The 27,497-nt window shown below is 39.0% G+C and overlaps 1 protein-coding gene across 8 annotated transcripts in view; it reads right to left on the reverse strand.

Moving 5' to 3' along the window:
• Window positions 1-2,746: 2,746 nt before the first annotated feature.
• celf5a (cugbp, Elav-like family member 5a) overlaps window positions 2,747-27,497 on the reverse strand; it is a 700,629-nt gene continuing 675,878 nt past the window's right edge. For 7 of the 8 annotated variants that reach the window (XM_057840946.1, XM_057840949.1, XM_057840951.1 and 4 more), the window contains exons 11-13: window positions 23,900-24,043; window positions 10,613-10,785; window positions 2,747-9,163 (exon numbers count right to left, since the gene is read on the reverse strand). In XM_057840946.1, the coding sequence (XP_057696929.1) occupies window positions 10,658-10,785; window positions 23,900-24,043 (272 nt within the window). In that variant the 3' untranslated portion in view covers window positions 2,747-9,163; window positions 10,613-10,657. Of the gene's footprint in view, window positions 9,167-10,612; window positions 10,786-23,899; window positions 24,044-27,497 lie in introns of all 8 variants that reach the window. The other variant, XM_057840944.1, reaches the window with a different exon arrangement.

Raw genomic sequence — 27,497 nt, forward strand, 5'->3', positions numbered from 1 at the left:
GACTGGTGCTGGAATCTATAAGTGTGTATGCACATCGACATCACAAAATGGATGCGCCCATAAGATTTGTAATTTCCTTGTCTTTATTTTATTCGCAATTTACTTGATGAATTACTTCGAGCAACTGTATTTTATATGGATTTTATTACTATTATTATTATTATTATTTACTATGTTTTGTCTCGAAAAGTTTTTTTCTTCCTTTCCACTGTGCATACAAGCTCAAACACAATTTTAGAATCAAACCTTGAGGTAAAAGTTTCAGCGGTAAGAGTTTATTCTTAAATTGGACATGTAAAAATGTTGATAAAACAGACTCTGTAGAAAATGTCTCCTTTTGAGACTGGCAAGAAGTGGCTGGTTATGGTGAAAAACCTTAGAAATTGATTCAAATTTTTATTGAATTTACTCATGACTGCATTTCAGTGCTGCTGTCTCATTTAGAAATAACCCCCAATTTTCACAGAATTTCGCACTGTTTTTTTACACACAAAATTAGCCTATAATATAAAAAAGGGCAACAATTAGTAAAGGCAAGCTGCTTTATAGAGATACCAAACTGATTTAACACATACTGATTAAAAAACAAACCGCTAATTAAAAGCCCATACTGTGTCGGAAGTTCAATCTTTGCGCATCTTGGCTACGAGGTGACGCCAGTTTAGATATACTGCGGCCGTGCGTGACCGCCGCTTAATGGTAAGCGCTCGTTTTGTCTGCAGCAGCTGTTGTCTGATCCACCTACAGGCCTGCCGCTGTCTAATTGATGGATCATTTTGCTCTTAATTTGACCTCCTAAGACTGCTAATGCCCGGCTGTGTACGAGCTCTCGTGGCGCCATTATACCCTCTGCGGAGAGAATACAGCTGCTCTTTGCCGGAGCAACAACTTGCCTCTTTATGCACGCTGTGTTCGAACTATACAGGAGTGCAACTTACAGTAAGACACTCTATAATTGGAACCCATCAACGCGTTATTGCCTTGCTTCATATAGTTTTTCCAATATTTGATTGCTTTTTTATTACTACATCATTCCTGATTAGTAATCTATTTACCTGTTATCTACAGTCCCTGACAAAAGTCTTGTCCCTTATCCATTTTGTAGAAACAATTGCTAATAACCTATCTTTTAATTATTCAATTGGTTTCAGAAATGGCTCATATGAAAGCTAAGACCCTCCCAAATGATGTTGAATGTCTTTTTTCACTGAAAAAAAGAGTTATCATTTAACACTAGAAAACCCAGCAGAGGCAGACTTGGCCTTTCCCATGACAAACACTCCTAATATTCCTTAGCAATGGCCGATTTGGCCTCTCCTCCGTGACTCATGTGGTAGTTTGTGTCAGTTCAAGTAAAGCTACATTTATTTAATTATTTATTTATGAAGTTTGAAACTTTTTACACATTTTTTAATTCACTTTTCATATACTCCACACATAACGACATAAAGAATGGCCCAAATGTTTACATTGTTTTGAAGAAGAAGAAAAAAACACATTTTAGAACTGTAATTTGAGGAATTGTGTCTATAGTTTAGAAGGATTGAATCAGGGGCATGGAGTATGGATTGTGGTCATTGTGTCTGAAGTTAATGTATGTCTAGTGGTTGCATTTCCATATGAACGGCTGTTGTCTGTCCGACAACGACTTGCAAATTCAAAAGCACTTGGGTCATTTTTGCCACCTCTGGGTTTTCCGGGGGGAGATGCCATATCGGCCATTGTTTGGGACTAGTAGGAGCACCAGAATTCTCTGGGACTTCTAGTGCTAATAAAGACATGAAGGTCAAATTTTGGCTAGACAAAAGTTTTGTCGCCTACCGAAAGTAGTGTGAAAATTGAACAAGAAATGTACTTCAAATACAAAAATATGTTACATAACATAAGCGAATTAAGTAGTGGTGCTGTGAGATCCAAATGTAATACTTTGTATGACTTCCATGGGCTTGAAGGACTGCATCCATGCGGTTCGGCAAGAATTCACCAAACTTGACTGTTTTCTGAGTGAATCTCGGATTCATGTGGGCTCCAGTAGGTCTCCTGCAATATTTGCAGCGACGGTGGTCTAATTCAATGGAAGATTCATCTGAAAAATCCACCTTTTGCCACAAAACAGTAAAGTTCGGTGTTGGCAAAAGCATGGTCTGGGGTTACATCCAGTATGGGTGTGTGCAAAAGATCTGCAGGGTGGAAGGCAACATAAATAGTCTGAAATATCAACAAATCTTAGCTGCCTCTTACATTCCTAACCATAAAAAGGGACAAATTCTGCAGCAGGATGGTGCTCCATCGCATACTTCAATCTCTACTTCAAAGTTCCTCAAGGCAAAGAAGATCAACATCCTCCAGGACTGGCCAGCCCCCCAGTCACCAGACATGAACAGGGTGAAAGAGGAAGCATGGAAGACGTAACCCAAGAATGTTGATGAACTCTGGGAGGCATGCAAGACTGCTTTCTTTGATGTTCCTGATGCCTTCATCAATAAATTGTATGAATCCTTGCCGAAGACCATGGAAGTCATACAAAATATTAAATTTGGATCTCACAGCACCACTACTTAATTCGCTTATGTTATGTAACATATTTTTGTATTTGAAGTACATTTTTTGTTAAATTTTCACACTACTTTCTGAAGGCGACAAAACTATTGTCGTGCCAAAATTTGACCTTTATGTCTTCATTAAATGATCAATCTTTTTTTCATTGAAAGAAATATATTTTTGTACATTCAACAACATTTGGGAGGGTCTTCGCTTTCATACGAGCCATTTCTGAAACCAATTGAATAATTAAAAATCAGGTTATTAGCAAATGTTTCTACAAAATGGATAAACGACAAGACTTTTGTCAGGGACTGTAGGTAGGCAGTAATGAATCTGTCACCATTCTTTGATCAGAGCAATTGTATCAAAAGGTCTTGTCTTACATGACCCAAACATGTTATTAGAATGTGGGAGATGTTTGGTTTACTGTACTATGGTGCCTTGACATATGAGTGCCTTGACTTGAGAGTTTTTCGAGACAATACACTTGTACTTTACACCCTTGCTACTAGATGGCGGCAACATACTTCAAAATTTCCAGCCACTATAGATTCACATTGGTTTCCTCACTTTGAACAGTTGGTGGCAGTAATGCACCACTCAGGTTTGGCAACTCCAAATAGACACCACAGAAGAAATAGAACAAGGTAAAGTTTTAGTGTTTTGTGCTCACATTTTCTGTACTTGCAGGTTATGTGGAGACCAAATACTATTAGTATGTTTTTATATATAAAACAATACTGTTGAGTGCAATATTTCTTTGGAAAAAAATGTTTAAAAAAAACTGGCGGGAGGGTATTAATTTCATTTTTCACCAGTAGGTAGATGGCAATGTAGTGTAAAGCGCTTTAAACACCTTGAAAAAGGTTGAAAAGCGCTATACAAGTACAACACCATTTACCATTTATCAATTTCATTGAGGAAGTGATTTGAGATAGAGGTGTGTACTCCCAGAAATGCTGCAGCCGAGACTCGAACCCCAAACCCAAGAACTGGCAAAAGCCTGCGTAACTTGTTATTATTGATACCACAGAATAAGAGATTATTACGCCTTTTTGCAGACACTTTTTGTGATGTATTTTTGGTGCTGTACTGTGAGATTTTTCCCAATGTACCGTATTTTTCGGACTATAAGTCGCAGTTTTTTTCATAGTTTGGCTGGGGGTGCGATTTATACTCAGGAGCGACTTATGTGTGAAATTATAAACACATTATGATATCATTTCACATGTTATTTTTGTGTTTTGGAGTGACACTGATGGTTTGGTAAACTTCTTAGCATGTTCTTTATGCTATAGTTATCTGAATAACTTACTAGCTATGGCCACGTTCGCGTTCTACCTTTGGCAATGTGTGTTCAATTGTAGTATTGACTTTTTTAAATTGAAATGTATGCTTTTAGTTTGTGGCGCTTTCACGCCCACGTGGGGGCGCACTCGCACTTGTTTACGTGAAGAAGCGCGCTCACACGCCAGAAGAAGACCGACAGCTACAGTACGTAGCTCTGAGTGAGTGGGCGAGTTAGCGAGAGAGAAACGGCTGCGAACCTACGTTCATTGTTTATGCTTGTGAAATATCGCTACAGAGGCAACACCTGTGTGTATCATCTTTTCTCTTGTTGTTGTGTGTTTTCCACCCGCGATCGGACACTTAGAGCCAGTTGTGTGGTTGTTTGAATGATGTGCTAATGCTAGCAAACGCTTGCTAACCGTTTGTGTCATGTTATTGCTGTAAAAGCACCTAATTATCATTTATTTACGTCGATGCGAACCTGTTTGGTATCGAGGACAAAATTGATCCAGCAAATTATACGGATGTCCAGCATCGTCATTTGGGAGTTTAGCCCGCTGAATAGCCAGGAACGAGCCGTAGCGTTCTGGTGAGGACAGTACATTCGCATTTCGTTGTTCAGGCACTGTACACTGTACACTTATTCAGCATGTTGTTCAGTATTGTATTTTTATATTAAATTGCCTTTCAAGATGATATGTCTGTTCTATGTGTTGGATTTTATCAAGTAAATTTCCCCCAAAAATGCGACTTATACTCCGGTGTGACTTGTATATATATTTTTTCTCTTCGTTGGGCATGTTATGGCTGGTGCGACTTATACTCAAGTGCGACTTGTAGTCCGAAAAATACGGTAAAATATTTGCCTTGGCTCAATAAAGGCAAGTCCTATCCAAGTGACAAGACTTTTTACCTTCTTCCAAACACTTTCTGTACTTCTTTCCAAAGTCAACCACTGACAAGCCAGATTAGTGACTTGGAGGAGTATATCGCGATACACGACAGAAAAGAAAACTGCATCCACTGATCATGAGCAAAATGTGAACTCCAGCAAGCCAAATTCATAATTGATTGCGCATATTTCACCCCCCTTCCCATTGGATCAATATTACCATCATCCTCATTATGCAGCTCTGGGAACTGATGGCTCCTATTAAGAGAGAGAGATATGCTGGCACCAGGAGGCGAGGCGACAGGGGAGGACGCTCTCCCTGCCGTGAGCAGCTGGAGAGGCTTGGCAGCGGGAGAGGGCGCGACCCGTGCAGGAGCTGCCTTGGCTCCACGCTGGCCGTGATGTTTACAACCACTGTCACGCTCATTTGTATATTTTATGAAGCCGTTACAGACACTGTGCTGTTTTAGTGCAGCGCACGTGCGTCTCAGCCGGATGGCTCTTTTAGCACGCTGCTTTACGGTCAGATTAGCTGGAAAGCAAAGACTTTAATGATGCAACGAAAGGAAGGAAAAGAGGGGAAATGTGTGAAGGATGAAGTTGAAGAGTAGCCACAATATTGCTCTTGGGAAGTAGCAAAGTACAAATGCGGTGTGTTTTTTGAGTGATAGTTTTGTGTCACGGTGGTTTGTTCACTGAAATGAGAAAAGTATTTTTAGCGATTTGTTTCAAGGGAAATGAAGTGACCTGTCGCAAAAGCCATTTTGATCTTTAGGGATAACGGGGAGGGAGTCAAAGTGCAGTACGAGCAGCAATTGTGGTAAATGGATTACCTCTCGTGGAAGAATTACTCTCCAAATATGGTTCACTTGCATTTTACTCAAGCCCCTTTCACATACACCTCTGCGTGCGTCACAAACAAGATTGACGCACCAACTCTTGCAATCAGCTCTCCCAGCAAACTCCAAGGACAAAGCGCTTTGTCCTAAAACAAGTACAAGCCAGCCCGGACAACAAAGTTGATAGCAGGCGTCCCATCCGCGCACGAACCTAAGCCGCCCAAAACCAGCCACAGAGGGGAAGACCCAAAAGCAACGCCCAGACACACCTTCGGACACACCTTCAGCACGGCCCGCTTCAGCACGGACTTTAAAAAGACTGGACACTGAGATAACACAGATTTTTGCTGCTCGGAAACATGTAGCCTTGTTTTGGATCCAGAATTGTCCCTCCGTCGTCTGTTTTTGCCATGTTTTTGACCACTGTCGACGAATAAATTGTCAACCTGTTTTTGGTGAGTGTTCCTCAAACTTTTGAAACATGGAGTCAGTACAAAGGGTTAAAAATAAGAAGAGATCGCGCGAAGTTCTGCCTTCCCGGTTGGCGCGCGCGGGGGCAGCATCGGCCGAGCGGCACTTGTTTTGGCTGTCGCTGTTTCCGTGCGTCTTGGCCGGGTGGGGCGAATTTCAACAGCAGTAAGAGGATAAGCGGTAAATAAACATCACAATTATCAAAATAGCAAGCTGGAAATAGCTAAATTACACTGAAAACATAACTAAATTAAATTGCTAGTGGATCGTTGGGCCGATCGATCTTTGGAAATGTGTGGTATATTTTGTTGCTGATACTAGGGTCCGCAACTGCGGAAACAAGGTTGTACCCCAAGGCAAAAAACAAAGGAGAAATGAGTACTAGGGTTTATTAAATACAAACAAAAATACACGCGATTGCGGAATTGGGGGAATAACACAAAGGGTCCGTGACAGTAGGTCGATGGGGCTCAATAATATAATTATAATAATCGGTAGGCAGACAGCCATTAACTCATTTGCTCCCCAAAACGTTCTATTTTTAATTGTTTCGGTGTCCCAAAGACATATTTATACGTCTTTTACATTTTTTTCCATAAGAGACATCTCTCGGTTCTGATTCAACTGAGCTCCAAAGCACAAAGCTAAAAATCCATTTTAAAGCAAGAAAACTGGCCACAGTAGCGCATTTGGCAACCCGATTCAACGGCAACGAACAGGCTGGCCGCACGGCCGGGGCGCCGGCGGGAGGATGCCAGGCGGCGGACTACCGAGCAGAACAACCGAGAGGACGCCCGGCATGCCAGGCGCTGGACGACCGAGCAGAACGACTGGGACCACCAGTGCAGCGGACGATGTAGTTGAGTCCGTGCTGCTCGCCGAGCAGACCCCGCAGAGACTCAAAAAAAATCTTTATGAGACAGGCGGCGATGAGGGAAAAGTTTAACCGACTGTTACGGCCATAACAGCGTCATCTCTGTTAGTAATGTGTGAATAAATGTATTTATTTATATTTCGCTATCAAAAGCTCTATTTGTCTTGTTGTTTATGTTATTTTGGAAAACATTATTCAGATGTTTGGTATGTAACTAAAGCAAAAAATAGCTGTGTTAAAGTCAAAGTTATGTTTGAAATGTATGCTTTCACAAAAAGTTCAATTTCTGTTTTTTTTATCAGAAATTGGAAAATTGCTCAAACTAAGCTATTTTCTAATGCTGATTTCTAAAGAATGGAAAATGATGAACTAACTTTTTTTCCCTGCTGAAAGACGAGAGTCTTTTCTTTCTTTTGGTGGGTTCCATGTTTATATAGCAATAGAACAGAATTTTCTGTGGGCCTTGCAAAATCAGTCAAAATCCAGTAAAACGGCCGGGAGTGAAGGGCCCTGCTCTGGTGAAAATGGCTGGGAGTGAATGAGTTAAGACAACAAAACAAATACACTCAAATACCAGCACAATGTAGGGGATTCCAAAACAAAGGCGGCAGACGAACAAGCTAGCAAATTCGAAAGTACGAGGTGCCGAATGGTGCCTAGCAAGTTAATATCTCGGCACCCTTCTCTTGGATGGCCTGGGCTTAAATACAGTCTTGATGAGCTCGATTTGGCTGCAGGCACGACAGCGGGAACGCTTCCACAAACTGTAACTAAAAACACAATCTGACCAACAGAATGTGACAGCTGATGCCGACCAAAAAGAACATACCGTAATATAGGAGTTATAAAATCGCGCCAGCATCCCTCCCCGCACAGAGAGCGCTGAGTGGGCAACACGGGACAAGTATGTGAATGTGTCCATCCTGCGTCATTCCCAGGGTATCTCTCCTTGCGTGAAAGCAATGACGCGAGTAAATCCTGCATCACCTTATATGAGAATTTACCAGGATATGTGTGTGAAAGGGGCTTTCGAGTTGCATTAAATCTTTATGAATCGTTTTTTTTTTTCTTTCTCATTTTAAAAGGTTTTAACCAAGTGTTTAGTGTCGGAGATTATGGCTCACATTTATGTAATGTAATCACTTTGGAAAAAACTGTTCTATATTTGAGCATGTTGTGTTACTTTGCTTATTTTAATGTTGGTCTTTATAGTGGGACCTGGTACTTTGTGAAAAATGTTTAAGAAGCCTTGCTTTCACTGTTTGCTGTACAATTAGTTACGCAGCAGGTTTTTGCCTTTTCAAAACAGCAAGTTTGTACAAATTTGGAAATTTCCCCGATAACAATATGGCATTTATAATGTCATTTTCACAATGTTTTTTCTGTGATGAGATGAACGATGAAGATGAACCCGTGCCCATAACAATACCCATCCCACATATTCTACATCACTAAAATAGTATAGCTTATTTTTTTTCACATTTTCTTTTAATATTCTCCAACCCATACGTAGTGAAAAAAACCTTCCCTCTTTTTTTTCTTTCTTTCAACCTGAAGCTAGTTTTTTCCATAATATCATTTGTAGTACTGTAGTCTCATGAAGGAATACTATGCGTTACTGTTTCAGAACAATACAAATGTGTTTGGTCCTTTGGTCCCGTTTTAGGCTGAAAGATTCTCAGTTGTACTGTCGCTAACAGAAACCTCGGTGACCTCCTCCAGGGCCGGTGGCGCTGCGCTTGCTGCGAGACGTCACGAGAAACAGAGGGAGAAGGAGAAAGAGGCTCTTTCCGCCTCCCGTCTTCGCCTTTTGTGAACCCTCATTTGTCCAAGGAGCAGCAAAAGCCACAAGCGCATCTCTCATTTATATATATGTGTATAGAATATGTATATAGAAATCTATTTGTCGTTGCTGCTTTTTCCTGTTTGTTAGTTTGTTGCTTCGTTAACAATTCAAGTCTCAACAAGAAAAAAAAGTTCTGTTGATCAAGTCTTTTTGTTTCATTTTCCCCCAGTTTTTTTTTCTTCCTTTCCTTTCTCGTACTGTGCCATCTGTTCGCGTCCCCCGGCGACGCGTCTCCTCATCTCGTGCCGCCGCAACTTACGTCTTCATAAGTAAATGCTGATATGTCTTCCCCCCCAAAAAATCCTTACGTGTTGATTTTTTTTTTCTTAAAAACATATGTTGCTTTCCGAGGAAAAAAAAAAGAAGAGATAAGCCCCTCCGAAATATCTTCACGTGTCGTCTAAAACCTGAAAAATAGAGCAGAGTTTTCAGATCGGATTGCTCGTCAATTTCTTCAGCTTTGAAGGCTTTAATACGGCCTTATTACATCAGCGCAGTGGTCTGCAGAGGGCTAACCTAAGCTGACGTACCAATTGATCTTTGTCAATCACAACCCTGGCAGAGTGTCTCATAATTAACATGCCGCTTGGCTGTTCTGCGTGCAAAAAAACCTAAATGTATTCAGCATTGGCAGTTATGTTCGGAATAATTTAAGGCCTGCATAAACACTCACTGGACACAACATTATGTAGACCTGCACACAAGAGCGTACAGTGTATCACAAAAGTGAGTACACTCCTCGCATTTCTGCAGATATTTAAGTATATATTTTCATGGGACAACACTGACAAAATGACACTGTCACACAATGAAAAGTAGTCTGTGTGCAGCTTATATAATAAAGTTAATTCATTTCCCCCTCAAAATAACTCAAAATATAGCCATTAATATCTAAACCCCTGGCAAGAAAAGTGAGTACACTCCATAGAAACTACGTACATCCCTAAATGTACAAATTGAGTACTGCTTGTCATTTTCCCTCCAAAATGTCATGTGACTCGTTAAAGGAGTGCTGTCAGCATTCCTGAAGTGACTAAAGAGGTGGGGGGTCAGCCTGTTAGTGCTCAGACCATAGGTCGCACTCTACATCAAATTGGTGTGCATGGCTGTCACCCCAGGAGGAAGCCTCTTCTGAAGACGGTACACAAGAAAGCCCGCTGACAATTTGATGAAGACATGTCAACAAAGCACATGGATTACTAGAACCATGTCCTTTGGTCTGATGAGACGAGCAGGCTTTCTTGTGTACCGTCTTCAAGGACTGTGGAACGAATTACTGGAATTGTAATGTATTTTAATGGGAAAATCCTGCTCGACATACGACCATTTCGATTTACAAACAATGTCCTGGAAGGAAATAACTTCGTATGTAGAGGTACCACTGTAATTTGTTCCGACTGAAGTTTTTATGCATGAACACGCAAGACCTAAACGGATCAATATTTTTAGTTTTCATGGACACAGTGCATCTGATCATAATTTTAATCTGAGTGCCGACCGTAAGAAATTTTGTCCATGTAAATATACCCAAAGAGATTCTTCAAATAATCTTTCTGTCTTTCCAAATAGTTTTAAAATTATGTTTTGAAACAAGTACAATATGATCTTTTCATTTGAAAATTTACTTAATTCAAATGACTTGATAAGATATTTCGTTTTTATCAACATTTACAGACGAGTAGACATTACCCGACTTCAGACTTATCGTGACTTATCATGATTACAAACAGGCAAATGTTTACATTACATTGAACAAGCGGTTGCTTAAATGATCAAGCGTAGAAGCCTGCTCTCAGTAATCATTAAAAAAGGTGGTATTCATAGCTTTGGAGGTGCATCTAAAGAAAACGGCGTACCTGTGCTGCTGCTGCTGCTGCGGTGAATACTAAAGGTAGGCTGTGTCAGTAAGGGCGGCTGGCATCCTTCGGTCTCTTTAGCTGAACTTTCAACCTCTTCATGCCAATCTGAAAGCCGTTCATGGCTTGAATAGCTGCTTGCGCACTGGCGGGGTTATCGAAGCTCACGAAGCCTGTTAGAAAAAAAAAAAAAATAGAGAACAAATCTGTCAAATACTGCGTTAGTGTGGAATGAACTGTATCTTTTGTTCATTCAATTACTAATCTAAAGGTTGGAAAAATGAATGAATGAACTAGGTGTACCACATGAACCAGAACATTAACTCATTTGCTCCCAAAAATGTATACATACGTTCTATTTTTAATTGTTCCAGTGTCCCAAAAATGTATTTATACGTCTTTTACGTTTTTTTCAATGGAGACATCTCTAGGTTCTGATGCAACTTAGCTCTAAAGCACAATGCTCAAAATGCATTTTAAAGCAATAAAACTGGAGGGCAGAAGCGTATTTGGTAAGACCCGCAACCCGATTCAACGGAATGAACAGCCGGGCCGCACGGCCGGGGCGCCGACGGAAGACGACCGAATGGATGACCAGGAGGACGTCCAGGACGCCAGGCGCGGGACGTCCGAGCAGGATGACCGGGAGGACGTCCGGGACGCCAGGCGACGAATGACCAAGTGCGATGACCAGGAGGATGTCCAGGATGGCAGGCTGCGGATCAGGGAGCAGAACAACCGGAAGGATGCCCGGGATGCCAGGTGCTGGACGACCGAGCAGAACGACCGGGACCAAGCGGACGATGTCGTTGAGTCCTTGCTGGTCGCCAAGCAGAGCCCGCGTCCCCCGCGACCCTCCAGTGTCCCGCGACTCAGCCGGAAACGCGCACGGCCAAACCAGTTCCCCCAGGAACACAACATGCCCCACACAAATTCCCCAGGCGAACTCTGCAACGTGGCAGTGGTCACCAAAAAAGAAATACAAAAAAAATCCATCTTGATGAGACAGGCGGTGACGAGGGAAAAGCCCACCCCGTCCACCGAGACAGCTGCGGCCACAACAGCGCCATCTTCCAGCCCAACAGTCCAGCCATGTGCAAATAAATTGTTACTTTGCTATCAAAAGCTCGATTTGTCTTGTTGTTTATGTTTTTTTATAGAAGGAAAACTTTATTCAGATGTCTGGGATGTTACAAAAGCAAAAAACAGCTGTGTTAAAGTCAATGTTTGAAATGTGTGCTTTTACAAAAAGCTCAATTTCTCTGTTTTTTCATCAGAAGTTGGAAAATTGCTTAAACTAAGCTATTTTCTAATGCTGATTTCTAAAGAATGGAAAAAGAAATGAACTAACTTTTTCCTGCTGAAAGAAGAGAGTCTTATCTTTCTTTTGGTGGGTTCCATGTTCATATAGCAACAGAACAGAATTTTCTGTGGGCCTTGCAAAATCAGTCAAAATCCAGTAAAACGGCCGGGAGCGAAGGGGGTTACACCGGTGAAAATGGCTGGGAGTGAATGAGTTAATAATAAGTATCAGTACACTTGTGTGAAAAATATTGTAATTTTTATTTTATTATTATAAAATTATTTATATTATTTTTTTGCATTACATCGCACACGATATTTTTACCATTGTTTGTCTGTTTGACCAATTTGTTTTAGACTGATTCATGTCCACACGAAAAAAAGTGTTAGTGCAATTAATTGTAAAGAATTAACAGTTGAATGCAAAAATTTGTTTCCTCTATTTGTATTTTGAATCTAAGCTTAAATTTACACATGAAAATATTGGCTTAATCAGTCGCTTTTTTTTTTTTTAACCCTTTATTGCCAAATGTATTACATTTGATGCACTTAGAATTTCATGATTTTGAGACTAATTCAGAATTTTGAAATTTCTTTCTCAAAAGAATTGATGGATATAAGTCAACACATGCATCTGCAGGTTCCATGAGGGGAAAAAAATCAGGATTTAGCAAGCGTTTACAGATATTAGAGCACTCATTACACATATTCATTTTTTTACTGATTGTAAGTCATCATCATACACTAAATTTGTAAAGTTTTTTTTTTTTAAATGTAGGTTTAATCAGATTGTGAGGGTATACTTAACTCATTCACTCGCAGCCATTTTCACCGGAGCAAGGCCCTTCACTCCCAGCCGTTTTACTGGATTTTGACTGATTTTGCAAGGCCCACAGAAAATTATATAAACGTGGAACACACCAAAAGAAAGATTAGACTCTCTTCTTTCAGCAGGAAAAAAAAGTTAGTTCATATATTTTTCTATTCGTTAGAAATCAGCATTAGAAAATAGCTTAGTTTGAGCAATTTTCCAACTTCTGATGAAAAAACGGAGAAATTGAGCTTTTTGTGAAAGCATACATTTCAAACTTTGACTTATACACAGCTATTTTTTGCTTTAGTTAGATCTAAACATCCCAAACATCTGAATATTTTTTTTTCCTTTTACAAATTAAGATAAACAACAAGACAATTAGAGCTTTTGATAGCAAAGTAACAATTTATTTACACATAATTAACGGAAAGATGATGCTGTTCTGGCCGCGACAGCCGGTAAACTTTTCCCTCATCGCAATCTGTCTCATAAAGATGGATTTTTTTTTAGTCGCTGCGGGCTCTGCTTGCGAGCAGCACAGATTCAAAGGCATTGTCCGCTGCACTAGTGGTCCCAGTCGTTCTGCTCGGTTGTCCAGCGCCTGGCATCCCGGGCGTCCTACCGGTTCTTCTGCTCGGTTGTCCGCCGCCTGGCATCCATTCGGTCGTAATCCACCAGCGCCCGGCCGTGCGGCTTCGCCGTTCGTTGCAGTTGAATCGGGTTGCGTGTCTTACCAAATGCACTACTGCCCTCCAGTGGCAAGTTGTATTGCTTTAAAATGGATTTTCAGCTTTGTGCTTTGGAGCTAAATTGAATCACGACCCAGAGATGTCTTTTTTGAAAAACAAAAAAAAACAAAAAAGACATTTAATACGTCTTTGGGACACTGAAACCATTAAAAATAGAACGTATTTATATGTTTTTGGGAGCAAATGAGTTAATATGAGTAAAAGGGTTTCAATACATCACAACTCTGGCTGAGACACAATCCTCCTGAAGAAGCACCCTACTTGAAACCAACCTGTACTAAACATCCCGTTTCCATCATGTGTAAAAATAAAGCCTTGAAAAGTCAGTGACCAGAAACGGCAGCGGAGTGTGTCTCCGCTTGATGTGCTCCCCCGCATCCGGGGTGTCATTAGGAACATTCGGTGACCCGTGAAAAACAGCAGGAGATTCTTCTCGTCCCCACGGCCACCTGGGAGACGCGTCTGCTCGGCTCTCGCTCGGCCCATTAGGGCAAAGGATGGGTGGCGGAGATGCGCGAGCTAGGGAAAGAGGCGATTTGCACTCGGGAACAAAAACGTCTTTTTCTTTTTTATTATAAATCCAACAAATGACAGCTGATATGATGCTGTTTGTTAGCGTATGCCTTTTCAGGTGGGTGCTATTATTTTAGTTGAGAATAGTCATGCTATCAGTATCATTTGACTTATTCCTATGGTGTAATATGGCTGGTTCAACCTAATCCTCTTGGAAATGAAGGCAGTGTAAAACAAGCTATGCAAAGCTCAACAAAGTACACTGCAACTGTGGATGCTTTTACATAGCAACTTATCATTTCACATTCAAGGTAATGTATTTAATCAATTAATTTTTTTTGTTCACGTGTGCCCAGATTTGATTTGTCAACCTAAGCAGTGGTGGAGTGTATACGAAGTAAATATACTTCGGTGCATTTTTGTGTATCCGTACTTAAATTGAGTACAACTATGAAGCGGTACATTTTATTTCACTACTTTTTACAGCAGGTATATGTACTTTTGGTAACACTTTATAATAACTATCCGTTTTACTAGTTAATAGATCATTAGTAAACTGTTGATAAATGATTTATTGTTCATTTGTGAAGTATTTGGTAACAGTTTGTTAAGCATTTACAGGGTGTTCCAATATGGTTGACCCCATTCTAAATGCCCATGCTAGTTGATGAATCTTAATAAAACTATATACACTTTATGTTGAAGGTCATAAGTTTTATTGGTTAAATATACAAAGAAAAGTACAAATATTTGTTGGTTGTATGGCAGATTTTCATAAATGTGCAACATGAGCGCTGCCTGCAAAATGCCTTATCAAAATGCCTTTTCTTTTGAAGTGAACGGCATTTCTTAACCTGAAAAGATAGAAATGCCAAACGTTACACACGAAAACTTGAAATGTTTCTACACAAACTGTGTTTCAGGTTAAGAACACCCTGTAAATGCTTAACAAACTGTTAACAAATACTTCAAAAATCAACAATAAATCATTTATCAACAGTTTACTAATGATCTATTAACTAGTAAAACGGATAGTTATTATAAAGTGTTACCGTACTTTTAACTCCACTACTTTTCAAATTGTCGCCTGTGTTAAATGTTACTTTTGTTTGTTTCTTTTTTTTTCCGTTGTGAATCGATAGTTTCATTTCCATGCCTCTGGTGCAATCGATAAGACCCCGTAACTGAGCAAGAGGCAGCAAAACCAGTACAAGCAAGATTAGGCAGTTGAACAAGCTATTGACCAATAAAAACCACTACACTCTTATACAGTAGGTGGCGGTATGCACCTGATAGTTGCTTGCAATCCGCTATTAGGTGAAGTTTTGGAGTTTTTGAGCTTGTTTAGTTAATTTGATTGCTTTTTTTCCATTCTGCACAGTTTTAAATAAAACTGAGCAGTCAATGAATTTTCTGGTTCTTTCTTTGAATATTGATTCAGATCTCTGTATGTATGTTTATATGTATATTACATTATTGCATCGGAAGAAAATACATTTACTTTTTACTTCTCAAGCAAGTACTTTTAGTTGAGTATTTTTTTAGATACTGGTACTTATACTTAAGTAATGTTTTTGCACCTGTATCTGTACTTTTAGTTTAAGTTAAAAAAAGTAAGTACTTCATCCACCACTGAACCCAAGAAACATTATTTACACTCTTGTAACGGTTTAGTGAGCAAATTAGATCTTGAATGACCTTAGGCCTAGAAATCTAGAAATTTGGATTTTGTTTAACAATTTATTTATTTATTTTTAAATCCCTTTTGGCTTAAAAGGGGACCAAATGCACAAAAAAATGATATATAGTTAAAAATAAAAAACTAAGACAATTTGGACTTTTGTCAACAGACATTGGCCTGTTTTACTTCCGCTTCAATATTCGACCCGTGGCAGATATCTAGGCAATATATCGAAACAAAAATTATAATGATATATTTTGAAAAGTGTTTTGGAATTAGACTAAATCGTGTATAAATACTGATATAGTTCAAATATGCTACTTACGAAGCTTAATTTTAAAAAAAAAGGTAAACAGTATTTACAGCAGGGGTGCTCATCATATTGATCTCAATGCTTGTCTGGGCTAGAAAAAATGTAAATGTTATGCAATCCACCACGTTTTTAAGGTACATCTCGGGAGGTTTTCTCCTTGAGAAGTAGTTCTTAGAGCAAAAAAAAAACAATGACCATTAAAATGAGTATTTCTTAATCTTATTACATCTAGTCCATGGGTTATGAACAAGTTCCGTTCCTGCGCTGACGACGTAACCCGAATTTCCACGCAAGTAGGAATTAACCCTTTAAATACCCCATAAATACCCCCCAAATTTCAAAATAACTGTTCAAAAACATATATTACACATTATTGTACCGTCCTTGCTGGACAGCGAGCTTTTGAGTAATTTTCTGAGAATCATATATGTACTGTATTTCTGGGCTACAGGTAGTCCCCAGATTACGAACGAGTTCGTTCCAATGCTGGTGACGTAACCCGAACTTCCGCGCAAGTCGGAATTATGTACCACTAAATACCCCCTAAATCTCAAAATAACTATCCAGAAACATTAAATATACGTCACTGTACTGTCCTCGCCAAGACGTTGGCGCTAAGTCCTACCTACACAATGAGCTAAGCTCCAAAATTACGATGTCAGACTTTCGTGTGGTTTGCTGACTTTATTCAGCAGCTCATGACTTTGAAAAATGCAGAATGAAATGAAAATAAAAATGAAGTTAAATCAGTTTCATCTTCAAAAACAGCAATTCAAATTTGCGTCTATAACTAGCTGCTGATACAACAATAACAATCCACACAAACAATTAGAATGTATCAGTTAGCGTCCGCACATCATCAAAAACTACCACGTGAACTCGCCCAAAGTAACATACCACAATTGAAAACGCACAATAAACAGTTCAAAAGTTGTTATATACAGGTGTTGCCTGTTTGGATGCTTCACAAGCAACAAACGTGCGCGCAGGCTTGCGGCTGTAATCATTTCCCACTCTCTCTTACTCGGCTGTGCAACTTCTTCAGGGGAGCAAATGCACCCTATCTCGTGTGTGGGCGTGCGCTCTTCCTTGTGTGTGCAAATACTTTCTTCTTCGTGTGTACATGCGCTTTTACTCATGTGTAGAAGTACTACCTACTCTATGCTTCCATCGCCAAAATAAAAGCAAGTATTACAAAACAAGTGTCAACATTATTTCATCAAAAAAATAAAAAATGACTGGATATAAAATAGGAGAGTCAGCGAGAACGTCCAAAAAATGCCACATACTAAGGTTGTTCCGATCATATTTTTTTGCTCTCGATCCGATCCCGATCATTTTAGTTTGAGTATCTGCCGATCCCGATATTTCCCGATCCGATTGCTTTTTTTTTTTTGCTCCCGATTCAATTCCAATCATTCCCGATAATTTTTCCCGATCATATACATTTTGGCAATGCATTAAGAAAAAAATGAATACAACTCGGACGAATATATACATTCAACATACAGTACATAAGTACTGTATTTGTTTATTATGACAATAAATCCTCAAGATGGCATTTACATTATTAACATTCTTTCTGTGAGAGGGATCCACGGATAGAAAGACTTGTAATTCTTAAAGGATAAATGTGACTTTGTATATTGTGACTAAATATTGCCATCTTCTGTATTTGTTGAGCTTTCAGTAAATGATACTGTAGCCATTTAACTGTTCTGCCTGAGGGGAAGTGCAACCATGACTGTTCGTAGCGGCACCAATTGATATATCTTCTCTGCGATGGGAAATAACATAGGGTGTTAAGAAAAAGATCAACTACTACCATTCTTCCCCACATTGCTTCCCACGGAGTTTGTAATTGCTGAGAGAGGAATTGTGAGGCTTTAGCTATTTAAAAAAGGGCTCCAAAGACTGCCAAAATTCACTCTACTCATATTACGCTGCCTTTTAGCTGTATAAAGAGGTAAACGGCGCCATTATAGATTGAGCGCGACAATGCGCGAGTGGGTCGTGCAGCGCATGCCTTAATTGTGTTAAATATTTTGACATAATTAATTAAAAAAAAATGTATTACCGCCGTTAACGCAATAAAATTGATAGCCCTACTTTAAGCCAAAACTAAAGACTCTGGATGAATGTAAGACATTTTGTCTGTAACGTTAAATACAATTAGAAAACGATTTACTTAAAAAAAATATATATATTAAAAAAAGGCATGTCCGATACTTTTTTGCCGATTCCGATACTTTGAAAATGACGTGATCAGACCCGCATCTCTACCACATACCATATAAAATGCCATATACCAAAATCCATTTTACCACATACCAAAAAACTGCCACATGCCAAAAGCCATTTTGCCATATACCAAATTCCACTTCTCGTTCTCAACCCTGCTGCACAATAGCGGACGACATTGTTATCGTAAAGTTGTATTCACGTGAATCGGGTACGTCGTAACCTGGGGACTAACTATATTTGAAAACTGATAAGTTTTTACATGAACTAGGGGAAGAAAACAGTTTATTTATTTGATTTTGCCGCACTTCACTGAAACAGCCTATTTCAATGAAATTACTTATGATATGTCATATTTGACTTTGACTTGGACTGAACATTTACTCTCACTTTGTAAGGAAAATATCGGGTAATAAATTTCATGTCAATTTTCAGCCATAATATTCGGTATATAAATTTTGGTCCATATCTTCCACCCCTACCAGTAATCATTCCAAATCTCCCCTTTACACATTATATGTAGTGTAAAAGTGTCTCCCTGTTTTGCTCCCCATCAATCCAAGTTCATTCGCTCCTTTCCAGATTAATTACCCGAGCGTTCTTGCTCCTTCCCCGGGCATTACATTACGTTGTAAATGCATAGTGTATTCGTCAATAGTGCAAATAGGTCTTCTTTCATGAATTTATATGTTATGAAGACCCCCTGGTGAGGTGGGATCGCTGATCAATTTGGGCCCTGAAGTGAAAACAAATGCTGATCTATAATTGTCCTTTGCCCCCCGCCTGCCACCATCTCATGCATACATACACCATGCATACATACACACACATATCCAGCATGGGTCCTGAAAGTTTGTATAAGCCGCAGGGCAAGTTGCTCCGTGTTGGCTGACAGAGCTAAATGAGGCAGGGGGGCGCTGCCGCGGTTGCGTGAATCACCCACTGTAGTGAGAGTATTGACAGATATTGGGGTGAACCAACGGTGATGCTGATGCAGCACCAGCAGGGTGTTCAGGTCACACCGCTGCCCCACGGAAACATGGATATGGATCCTGATCGACGACAACGTGCCTCGTGCGGCAACACTGCATATACAAACTGCTGTATATACAAGTGTATATTTATTCATTTAGACATCACCATGTGCACAGTGGCCATGCCAAAACGGCAGAGTCATCAAGATGTAAATGGAGGTCAGGCAGGGCCAAAATCGTTTTCTTCATGTCTGTCGTCATCATTGCAATCTGTAAGCAGTTTTCTTTCCCGTTTCTACACCAAACATCATCCATTCCGAGGGCACGCTTTTCCCCTCCTAACTTTCTGAGATGTTTTAGCTGAAAATAACAAAAGTGTGCGCCTACATGTTAAAAGTAATTCACTATTTTTATTATCTTGGGACTTTATTTACACGACCAAGCAACCGTAATGGTTGAACAGTCGTCTAACGTCAAAATGGGAGTTGTGCACCTTTATCTGTTTATTTGAGTCTCCATCACAGACAGATATACACAAAAATACCTCATTCAATGCAGTAGCTATACAGTATTAATCAAATGGAATATAGACCCCACTCACCAACGTCACACAATGACGTGTCGCTGTATCCAGCCACCATATTGTCCGTCATTGTTTATCCGTATTCTCAATGGTTTCAATTTGTCGTGCAATTTATAGTGCAATTCATGGAAGCCCCGGTGCGTTCAGACGCTGTAAACTCATTGGATGTGTTGCATAAAAGGCGTTATGTGGAAAAGCTTCGGTCGATTTATTCGCCAGATCCATATTTGATGCCTAAATCGATATTTTTCGACCCGCTGTCTTCGCCGTCTCTGCCTGACATCTGCTACCCTGATATTTACAACTATCTTGTCCACGTCGGACAATTTTCTAAAATGGCGACAATCAATAAAAAAAAAAAAAAGTTGACTGCGATGGCCGACGCTTCACGGATAGGTGGATATTGGACTATTTCTTCAATAAAATACGCAACAACTGTGTCTGCCTCATTTGCAAAGAGACAGTCGCTGTTTTCAAAGAGTTCGATGTGACGCAATATTAACAAACAAGACAAGCTAACATGTACAACATTACAGGGAAGATATACGCAGCAACTTGAAGCTAGTTTAATTTCACAGCAGCAGTATTTCGCAAGAGCCCGAGTGTCAAAACAGAACTCTACAAAGACGAGATTGATGAAATTATGAATTAAAAAAAAAATAATAATAAAGCAAATGTGACACACAAAAGGGCTTGCTAAAATTTGTTTAAATATATTGTTCTATGTAAATCAGCCAAGGTAGCCCCTCGCATTTTTACCACACCAAATCTGGCCCCCTTTGCAAAAGGTTTGGACACACCTGTTTAACTGATGATCCGTAGACGAGGCCAGCTTCTTTCACTTGGTACCAGCTAAATATTATTCAGAAAATAATGATGGTGGAAGAAATAAGCCTCTTGAATTTAAAACTGTATGTTGTTGGCGATTAGCCTCGCAATGATCTTAATTGAGGTTGTCGGCCCAAAACCCTCTAAATATATATTAAATGCATCTTACAAGATATAAAATGACTACTACATAATCTGTGGTGATCGTTTGGTGCCCAGTTTTCTCGTCAAACCTCTAAATATATATTAAATGCATCTTACCAGATATAAAATGACTACTACATAATCTGTGGTGATCGTTTGGTGCCCAGTTTTCTCGTCAACTGCAGCCGTCCATCTCGCTCTCCTCTCCGGGTCTCTCGGAATACGGTAGAACTTCAAGTCTCTCCGTCTATCTTCTCTGTTACTGCAACCAACCGCCACACACGCCTTCACCATTTTGATTATTAATGTTAACGAGCAGTAAAACACGCCATAATAGGAGGAATTTACGTTGCGGTAATGCGTAAACACGACGAGTTGACGGACAATATGGCGTGGAGGCGTGGTTGTGACGTCATGTGAGTAGGGTCTATAGAATAACTGTCCACAGCCATTTAAACATACAGTACGTGTGTTTATCAATTAATTTTTATAATGGGTAGCTGTGTAAAAAGGTTTGATATTAAGTTTTTGAAACCACATTAATGACTAGCTTGTAAATGTTGGCATTTCAGCTTTAGATTGGAGTCCGGCACAGCTTGTGAGTAGAAGACAAAGATGAGGTGGCTTGTCATGTCAATCATGAGGGAAACAAATGCCAACAGATTGGAGGTCAGACTAGTTTAGGCAGTTTACACTCAGTGTATTTACTGTATGGAATGAATAGAATATAGGAAGTACAACTTGGATGATTAACTCATTCTTTACCAATTGTTTTATAGAGGAAGAGGATGGCAGATCACTGCAAGTGCCAAAGGGAACCTCAGACTTAAAGAGTTGTAGGCTCTAATAAGCCACAATTGTTCTCTTTTACTGAAATACATATGTTATTAGAAACACATAAGATATTGCCATTGATTTAAAAATCTATTACCGTATTGGCCCGAATATAAGACGGTGTTTTTTTGCATTGAAATAAGACTGAAAAAGTGGGGGTCATCTTAGATTCAAGGTCTAGACATTATACCCATTCACGACGCTAGATGGCGCCATATATCATTGAAGCGATGTTCTGTCATGACAGATCTCAGCTACTCTCAAGTTTAACCAGTTTGCATTATTTTATTGCAATGTTTTTCCTTATTCAGATTTGTTTCAAGACTACAGTTACAGTTAGACTTCACTTTGATGGTTAATGCAGTTATTGCAATTTTGTTGTTTTATCACAATAGATTGGTTTATTTACATTTCAAAAACCAGAAGCCATTCATTTACAAATGTGATTGCACTGTAGTTTACATATTTAAATTTTCCGATATTAAGATTTGAATGAGGCAAAATAACATGATTTTTCTCTCTAATATATTGTTATAATCATTTGTTTCTGATGTACTGTAATTATTTTCTGTATAAAAATTAATTTGATGTTGAAAAAGTCTTTTTTCAAATTTGAGTCTTGAAAAAGAGGGGGTCGTCTTATAATCAGGGCCGTCTTATATTCGGGCCAATTCGGTATATTTAGTACATGATTTGACCTACGGAGGGTGCCATGTTTAATGCACGCAATGTACGCTCGGGGTAATGACGTAGTTTGTCACTGTCACTCGGCAAACACTCCCGGTGTTCTGCAATTTCTTCTGTGCGGCAAGACGTCCAACACATGTGCACATCTGTTAAAAGTGGCGAGTATTTACTATTTGTGTTTTTATTGAGTCTCTTATTACCTTTTCATTGTCTCAAAATACTTTTTGCATGGGTTTCCCTCTCATACTATTAAGCTTTGTGTTTTCTTGTGGTAGTTTTCAAGCAGATTGTTGATCTGTTGACCACATTAGTCACGTAGCCTGTTTAAACCACTCTAATTTGATATTACAACGTTTAAGTATTTTCTTAAGGCATCTTTCTGTCTGTATTCATATAAACAAAACAAGGTGAAAGCGCACGGTAGTACTTTGGGTGTCAAACTCACCGGTGAAGCACATTTTGGCACAACACTGGTTTTGTCCTTTGTACTTTCATCTCGTCTCATCCAGTCTTTCCTGTTCAGTTTGCTTTTGCTGCTCGTTTTGTGAAATATCAACAGTTCTGTCACGCTCATAATGTTCCTCTCGGGTTCAAATTGAAAGAATGTACAGATGACATTTTTATGTCAATAGAGTCATACTCTGGAAGTGCAGCAGCGTAACCCAGTGATGTCACTGCCCTGCGACGTCAACAACAATGGTGATTTTTTTTTTTTAATTTATTTTTTTAATTTACACAAATTGTATGAAAACGAAAATATCAAGAGGGGTTTTAATATCCAATTATTTTAATTCATAATAAGGTTTATCTTTTAAGAACTACAAGTCTTTCTATCCGTGGATGCCAATTACAAAGACAAATTATTGACTAATTTCTTGAGTATAATACGCTATTGATAATAATAACACGTACTATTATTTTTATCCTAAAATTAATATATGTTGTGTTATTACAATTTATGATTATATAATAATATATATATATCATATAATAATAATACTTATTATTTTCAATATATGATAATGTATAATAATAATCACAGTAATAATAACTAAAATAATAATAATATTATTTTTACAGTCATGTATTATATAACTTTTTGAGTATTTATTATCTATTTTTGTTAGTGTTGTTGTCTTTTCCCCAGCTAAATATCAACTTTAAAGTATGTCCCCCCTCACCCCTTCTGCACCCATGTTTTGCATGCTGTCCAAATCTACTGGTTTCTATGCTTTAACAAAAAAAAAAAAAAATATATATATATATATATATATATATATATATATATATATATATATATATATATATATATATACTGTATATGTATATATCGGAATAGCAAATTGAATAGATTTTGATGACCATTGGTCGCATTTTTTGTACATTACACCACGAGCATTTGTGCCGCGGGAAGATTCTAGAAGAAAATGTTTTCATTCATACAATGGGAGAATCCTTGGGATATTTTCAGAGGTCGAATTGAGCCTGGGTATAGCTTTCCACACACATTTTGTTGGCAGTTGTTCATTAGGAACCTTAAAAACACGTCCCCGCACTTGCTGTAAAGGCTGCTGTTCTTGGAAGGAACAGAGAGCAAATGATTGAGCGTTGCTAAAGAACTCACCGAAACACTTGCTCTGGTTGGTCGCCCGGTCCATGAACACCTTGGATGAGATGACAGTGCCGAAGGGCAGAAACATCTGCATGAGTTCATTATCCCCAAACTCCTGTGGCAGGTGGTAGATGAACAGGTTACAGCCCTCCGGACCTGGAGAAAGACAAGAGACTGACTGTTGGGAATTTGCTTTTTTCCCACCCGTTCAATGCACTCTTTCAAGTCCAGTCCATTAAGATGAGTCATGTTCTTGGGCTAAGACATTATGACGAGGACTCACTACATTATTGGCGCGTGGAAACTAGTCAATGTTACTTCGGTTCTACGAGATTGGATGAGTAGAGAAGTGCAGCGCTGGCATAACGCTGATTAGCAAAGAGGGAATTTGGTTGAAAAGATATTTCAGCAACTTCCATAAAAGCTGAGCAGTTATGGCATTTGACCCCACATATTTCAGGTATTGCAGATCAAAATCAATAGCAATCCTGCGCTGACGCACATCGATAACGCCATTGAGTTTAAACGTAGGTAAGACAAGCATTTTATCTTTGACCTCAGCAATACCTTGTGTCAGATTGCATCCAAAATCAATAGAGTTTCTTCAATGACACAGTAAGGCTGGAAAGTTTGGATATGATAATTAACAATTCTCTATGTAGTGTTTTAAAAAGATTTTGATTTGGCAGTTGACCAAACAAAGTTATCTCGATAATTCCAAATCAGCAGGGCTCTTGCTTTGCAATGTTGCAAAATAGATAATGTTGTCACTGTATGTTTTTAAAAAGTAGTATTACTGTTGTTCTTCTAAAATATATTGCAAACATTTTTCCTCATTTTTGGGGAGAATTTAGTGTCATTGCAAAAGAGAAATATGATTTCAAATGTGTTTGGTATTACACGTGTGATAATAGAACAAATCATATCGCAAGGTACGACAGTGTAGTGTTTTGCTGACTTATTCTTAAACTCTTTCAGACTTCTAGTCATCTAAAAATGAACAACTCATGCTTTAAATTAGGGCTGTCAAAAGTATCGCGTTAACGGACGGTAATTAATTATTTAAATTAATCACGTTAAAATATTTGACGCAATTAACGCACATGCCCCGCTCAAACAGATTAAAATGACAGTACAGCGTCATGTCCACTTGTTACTTGTGTTTTTTGTCTCCCTCTGCTGGCGCTTTGGTGCGACTGATTTTATGGGTTTAAGCACAATGAGCATTGTGTAATTATTGACATCAACAATGGCGAGCTACTAGTTTATTTTTTTGATTGAAAATTTTACAAATTTTATTAAAACGAAAACATTAAGAGGGGTTTTAAAATAAAATTTCTATAACTTGTACTAACATTTATCTTTTAACAACTCAATGTCTTTCTATCCATGGATCGCTTTAACAGAATGTTAATGTTAATGCCATCTTGTTGATTTATTGTTATAATAAACAAATACAGTGGTTATGTACAGTATGTTGAATGTATATACTGTATTTGTCTTGTGTCTAATCTTTCCATTCCAACAATAATTTACAGAAAAATATGGCATATTTTATAGATGGTTTGAATTGCGATTAATTACGATTAATTAATTTTTAAGCTGTGATTAATTCAATTAAAAAATTTTATCGTTTGACAGCCCCACTTTAAATTCATGAACTGGGTTGAATTAAATTGCTACGAATTGTTTATGCAATGTAAAGCCTGTATTGCGGATAACATTAAAGATCAATGATATCCTCACTTTGACATATCAGGACATGAACAATCCCATGGCAGGCATGTCAAGTGTTTGTATTGATTTGTTTTCTGGCCTCAGGTTCCTTGGCTATCTTGAGTCACATACTATTAAATTACTCAATAAGTGGCATGGAAGATGAATGAATGAATTAATAAATAGTTCCTATTTTTTCTTTACATGAAACGAAAATCTGATGAATGATCAAACATTAAACGTGACAATGTGTGAGTTATTGCATTAAAATAGAGATGTAAACATTTTGTAGCCAGAGCACGGAAAGTCAATAGTGTTGCTTTTTTATTGTAAGTTAAAATAATAATTTACGTATCAATTTACACCGGTGTAATCCATGAAGACTGTATTGATGTGTATGCCGATGTACAGTGGGGAGAACAAGTATTTGATACACTGCCGATTTTGCTGGTTTTCCCACTTGCAAGCCATATAGAAGTCTGTAATTTGTATCATAAGTTCTCTCCAACTGTGAGGGACGGAATTGAATACAAAAATCCAGAAAATCACATTGTATAATTTTTAAATAATAAATGTGTATTTAACTGCATGAAATAGGTATTTGATACATTACCAACTAGTAAATATTTCAGCTCTTAGTTCTTTTTTAAGAACCCCTCCTGTTCTCCACTCATTACCGGAAGTAACTGCACCTGTTTGAACTTGTTACCTGTATAAAATAAACCTGTTCACATGCTCAAACAAACAAACAAACTCCAACCTCTCCACAACGGCCAAGACCAAAGAGCTGTGCAAGGACATCAGGGATAAAATAATAGACCTGCACAAAGCTGGGACGGGCTACAGGAAAATAAGCAAGCAGCTTGGTGAGAAGGTGACAATTGTTGGAGCGATTATTAGAAAATGGAAGAAGTTGGAGTTGACGGTCAATCTGCTTCATTCTGGAGCTCCATGCAAGATCTCACCTCGTGGGGCATCACTGATCATGAGGAAGGTGAGGGATCAGCCCAGAACTACACGGCAGGACCTGGTCAATGACCTGAAGAAAGCTGGAACCACAGTCTCGAAGAAAACCATCGGAAACACATTACGCCGTCATGGATTAAAATCCTACAGCGCACGCAAGGTCCCGCTGCTGAAGCCAGTGCATGTCCAGACACGTCTGAAGTTTGCCACTGACCATCTGGATGATCCAGAGGAGCAATGGGAGAAGGTCATGCGGTCGGATGAGACCAAAATTGAACTTTTTGGTCTAAATTCGGCTCGTCGTGTTTGGAGGAAAGAGAAGGATGAGTACAACCCCAAGAACATCATCCCAACCGTGAAACATGGAGGAGGAAACATCATTTTTTGGGTCTGCTTCTCTGCCGAGGGGACAGGACAACTGCACCGTATTGAGGGGAGGATGGATGGGGCTATGTATCGCCAGATCTTGGCTGACAACCTCATTCCTTCAGTGAAAGCCCTGAAGATGGGTTGTGGCTGGGTCTTCCAGCATGACAACGACCCAAATCACACAGCCAAGGCAACTAAAGAGTGGCTCCGTAAGAAGCATCTTAAGGTCCTGGAGTGGCCTAGCCAGTCACCAGATCTGAACCCGATAGAAAATCTATGGAGGGAGCTGAAAGTCCGTGTTGCCCAGCAGCAGCCCCGAAACCTGAAGGCTCTGGAGAAGATCTGCATGGAGGAGTGGGCTAAAATCCCTGCTGCAGTGTGTGCAAACCTTGTCAAGGACTACAGGAAACGTTTGGTATCTGTAATAGCAAACAAAGGTTTCTGTACCAAATATTAAGTTCGATTTTTGTGATGTATCAAATACTTATTTCATGCAATTAAATGCAAATTTATTATTTAAAAATCATACAACGTGATTTTCTGTTTTTTTGTATTAGAT

The sequence above is a fragment of the Corythoichthys intestinalis genome, chromosome 7 (genome assembly GCF_030265065.1).
Source record: "Corythoichthys intestinalis isolate RoL2023-P3 chromosome 7, ASM3026506v1, whole genome shotgun sequence".
NCBI lineage: Eukaryota > Metazoa > Chordata > Actinopteri > Syngnathiformes > Syngnathidae > Corythoichthys > Corythoichthys intestinalis.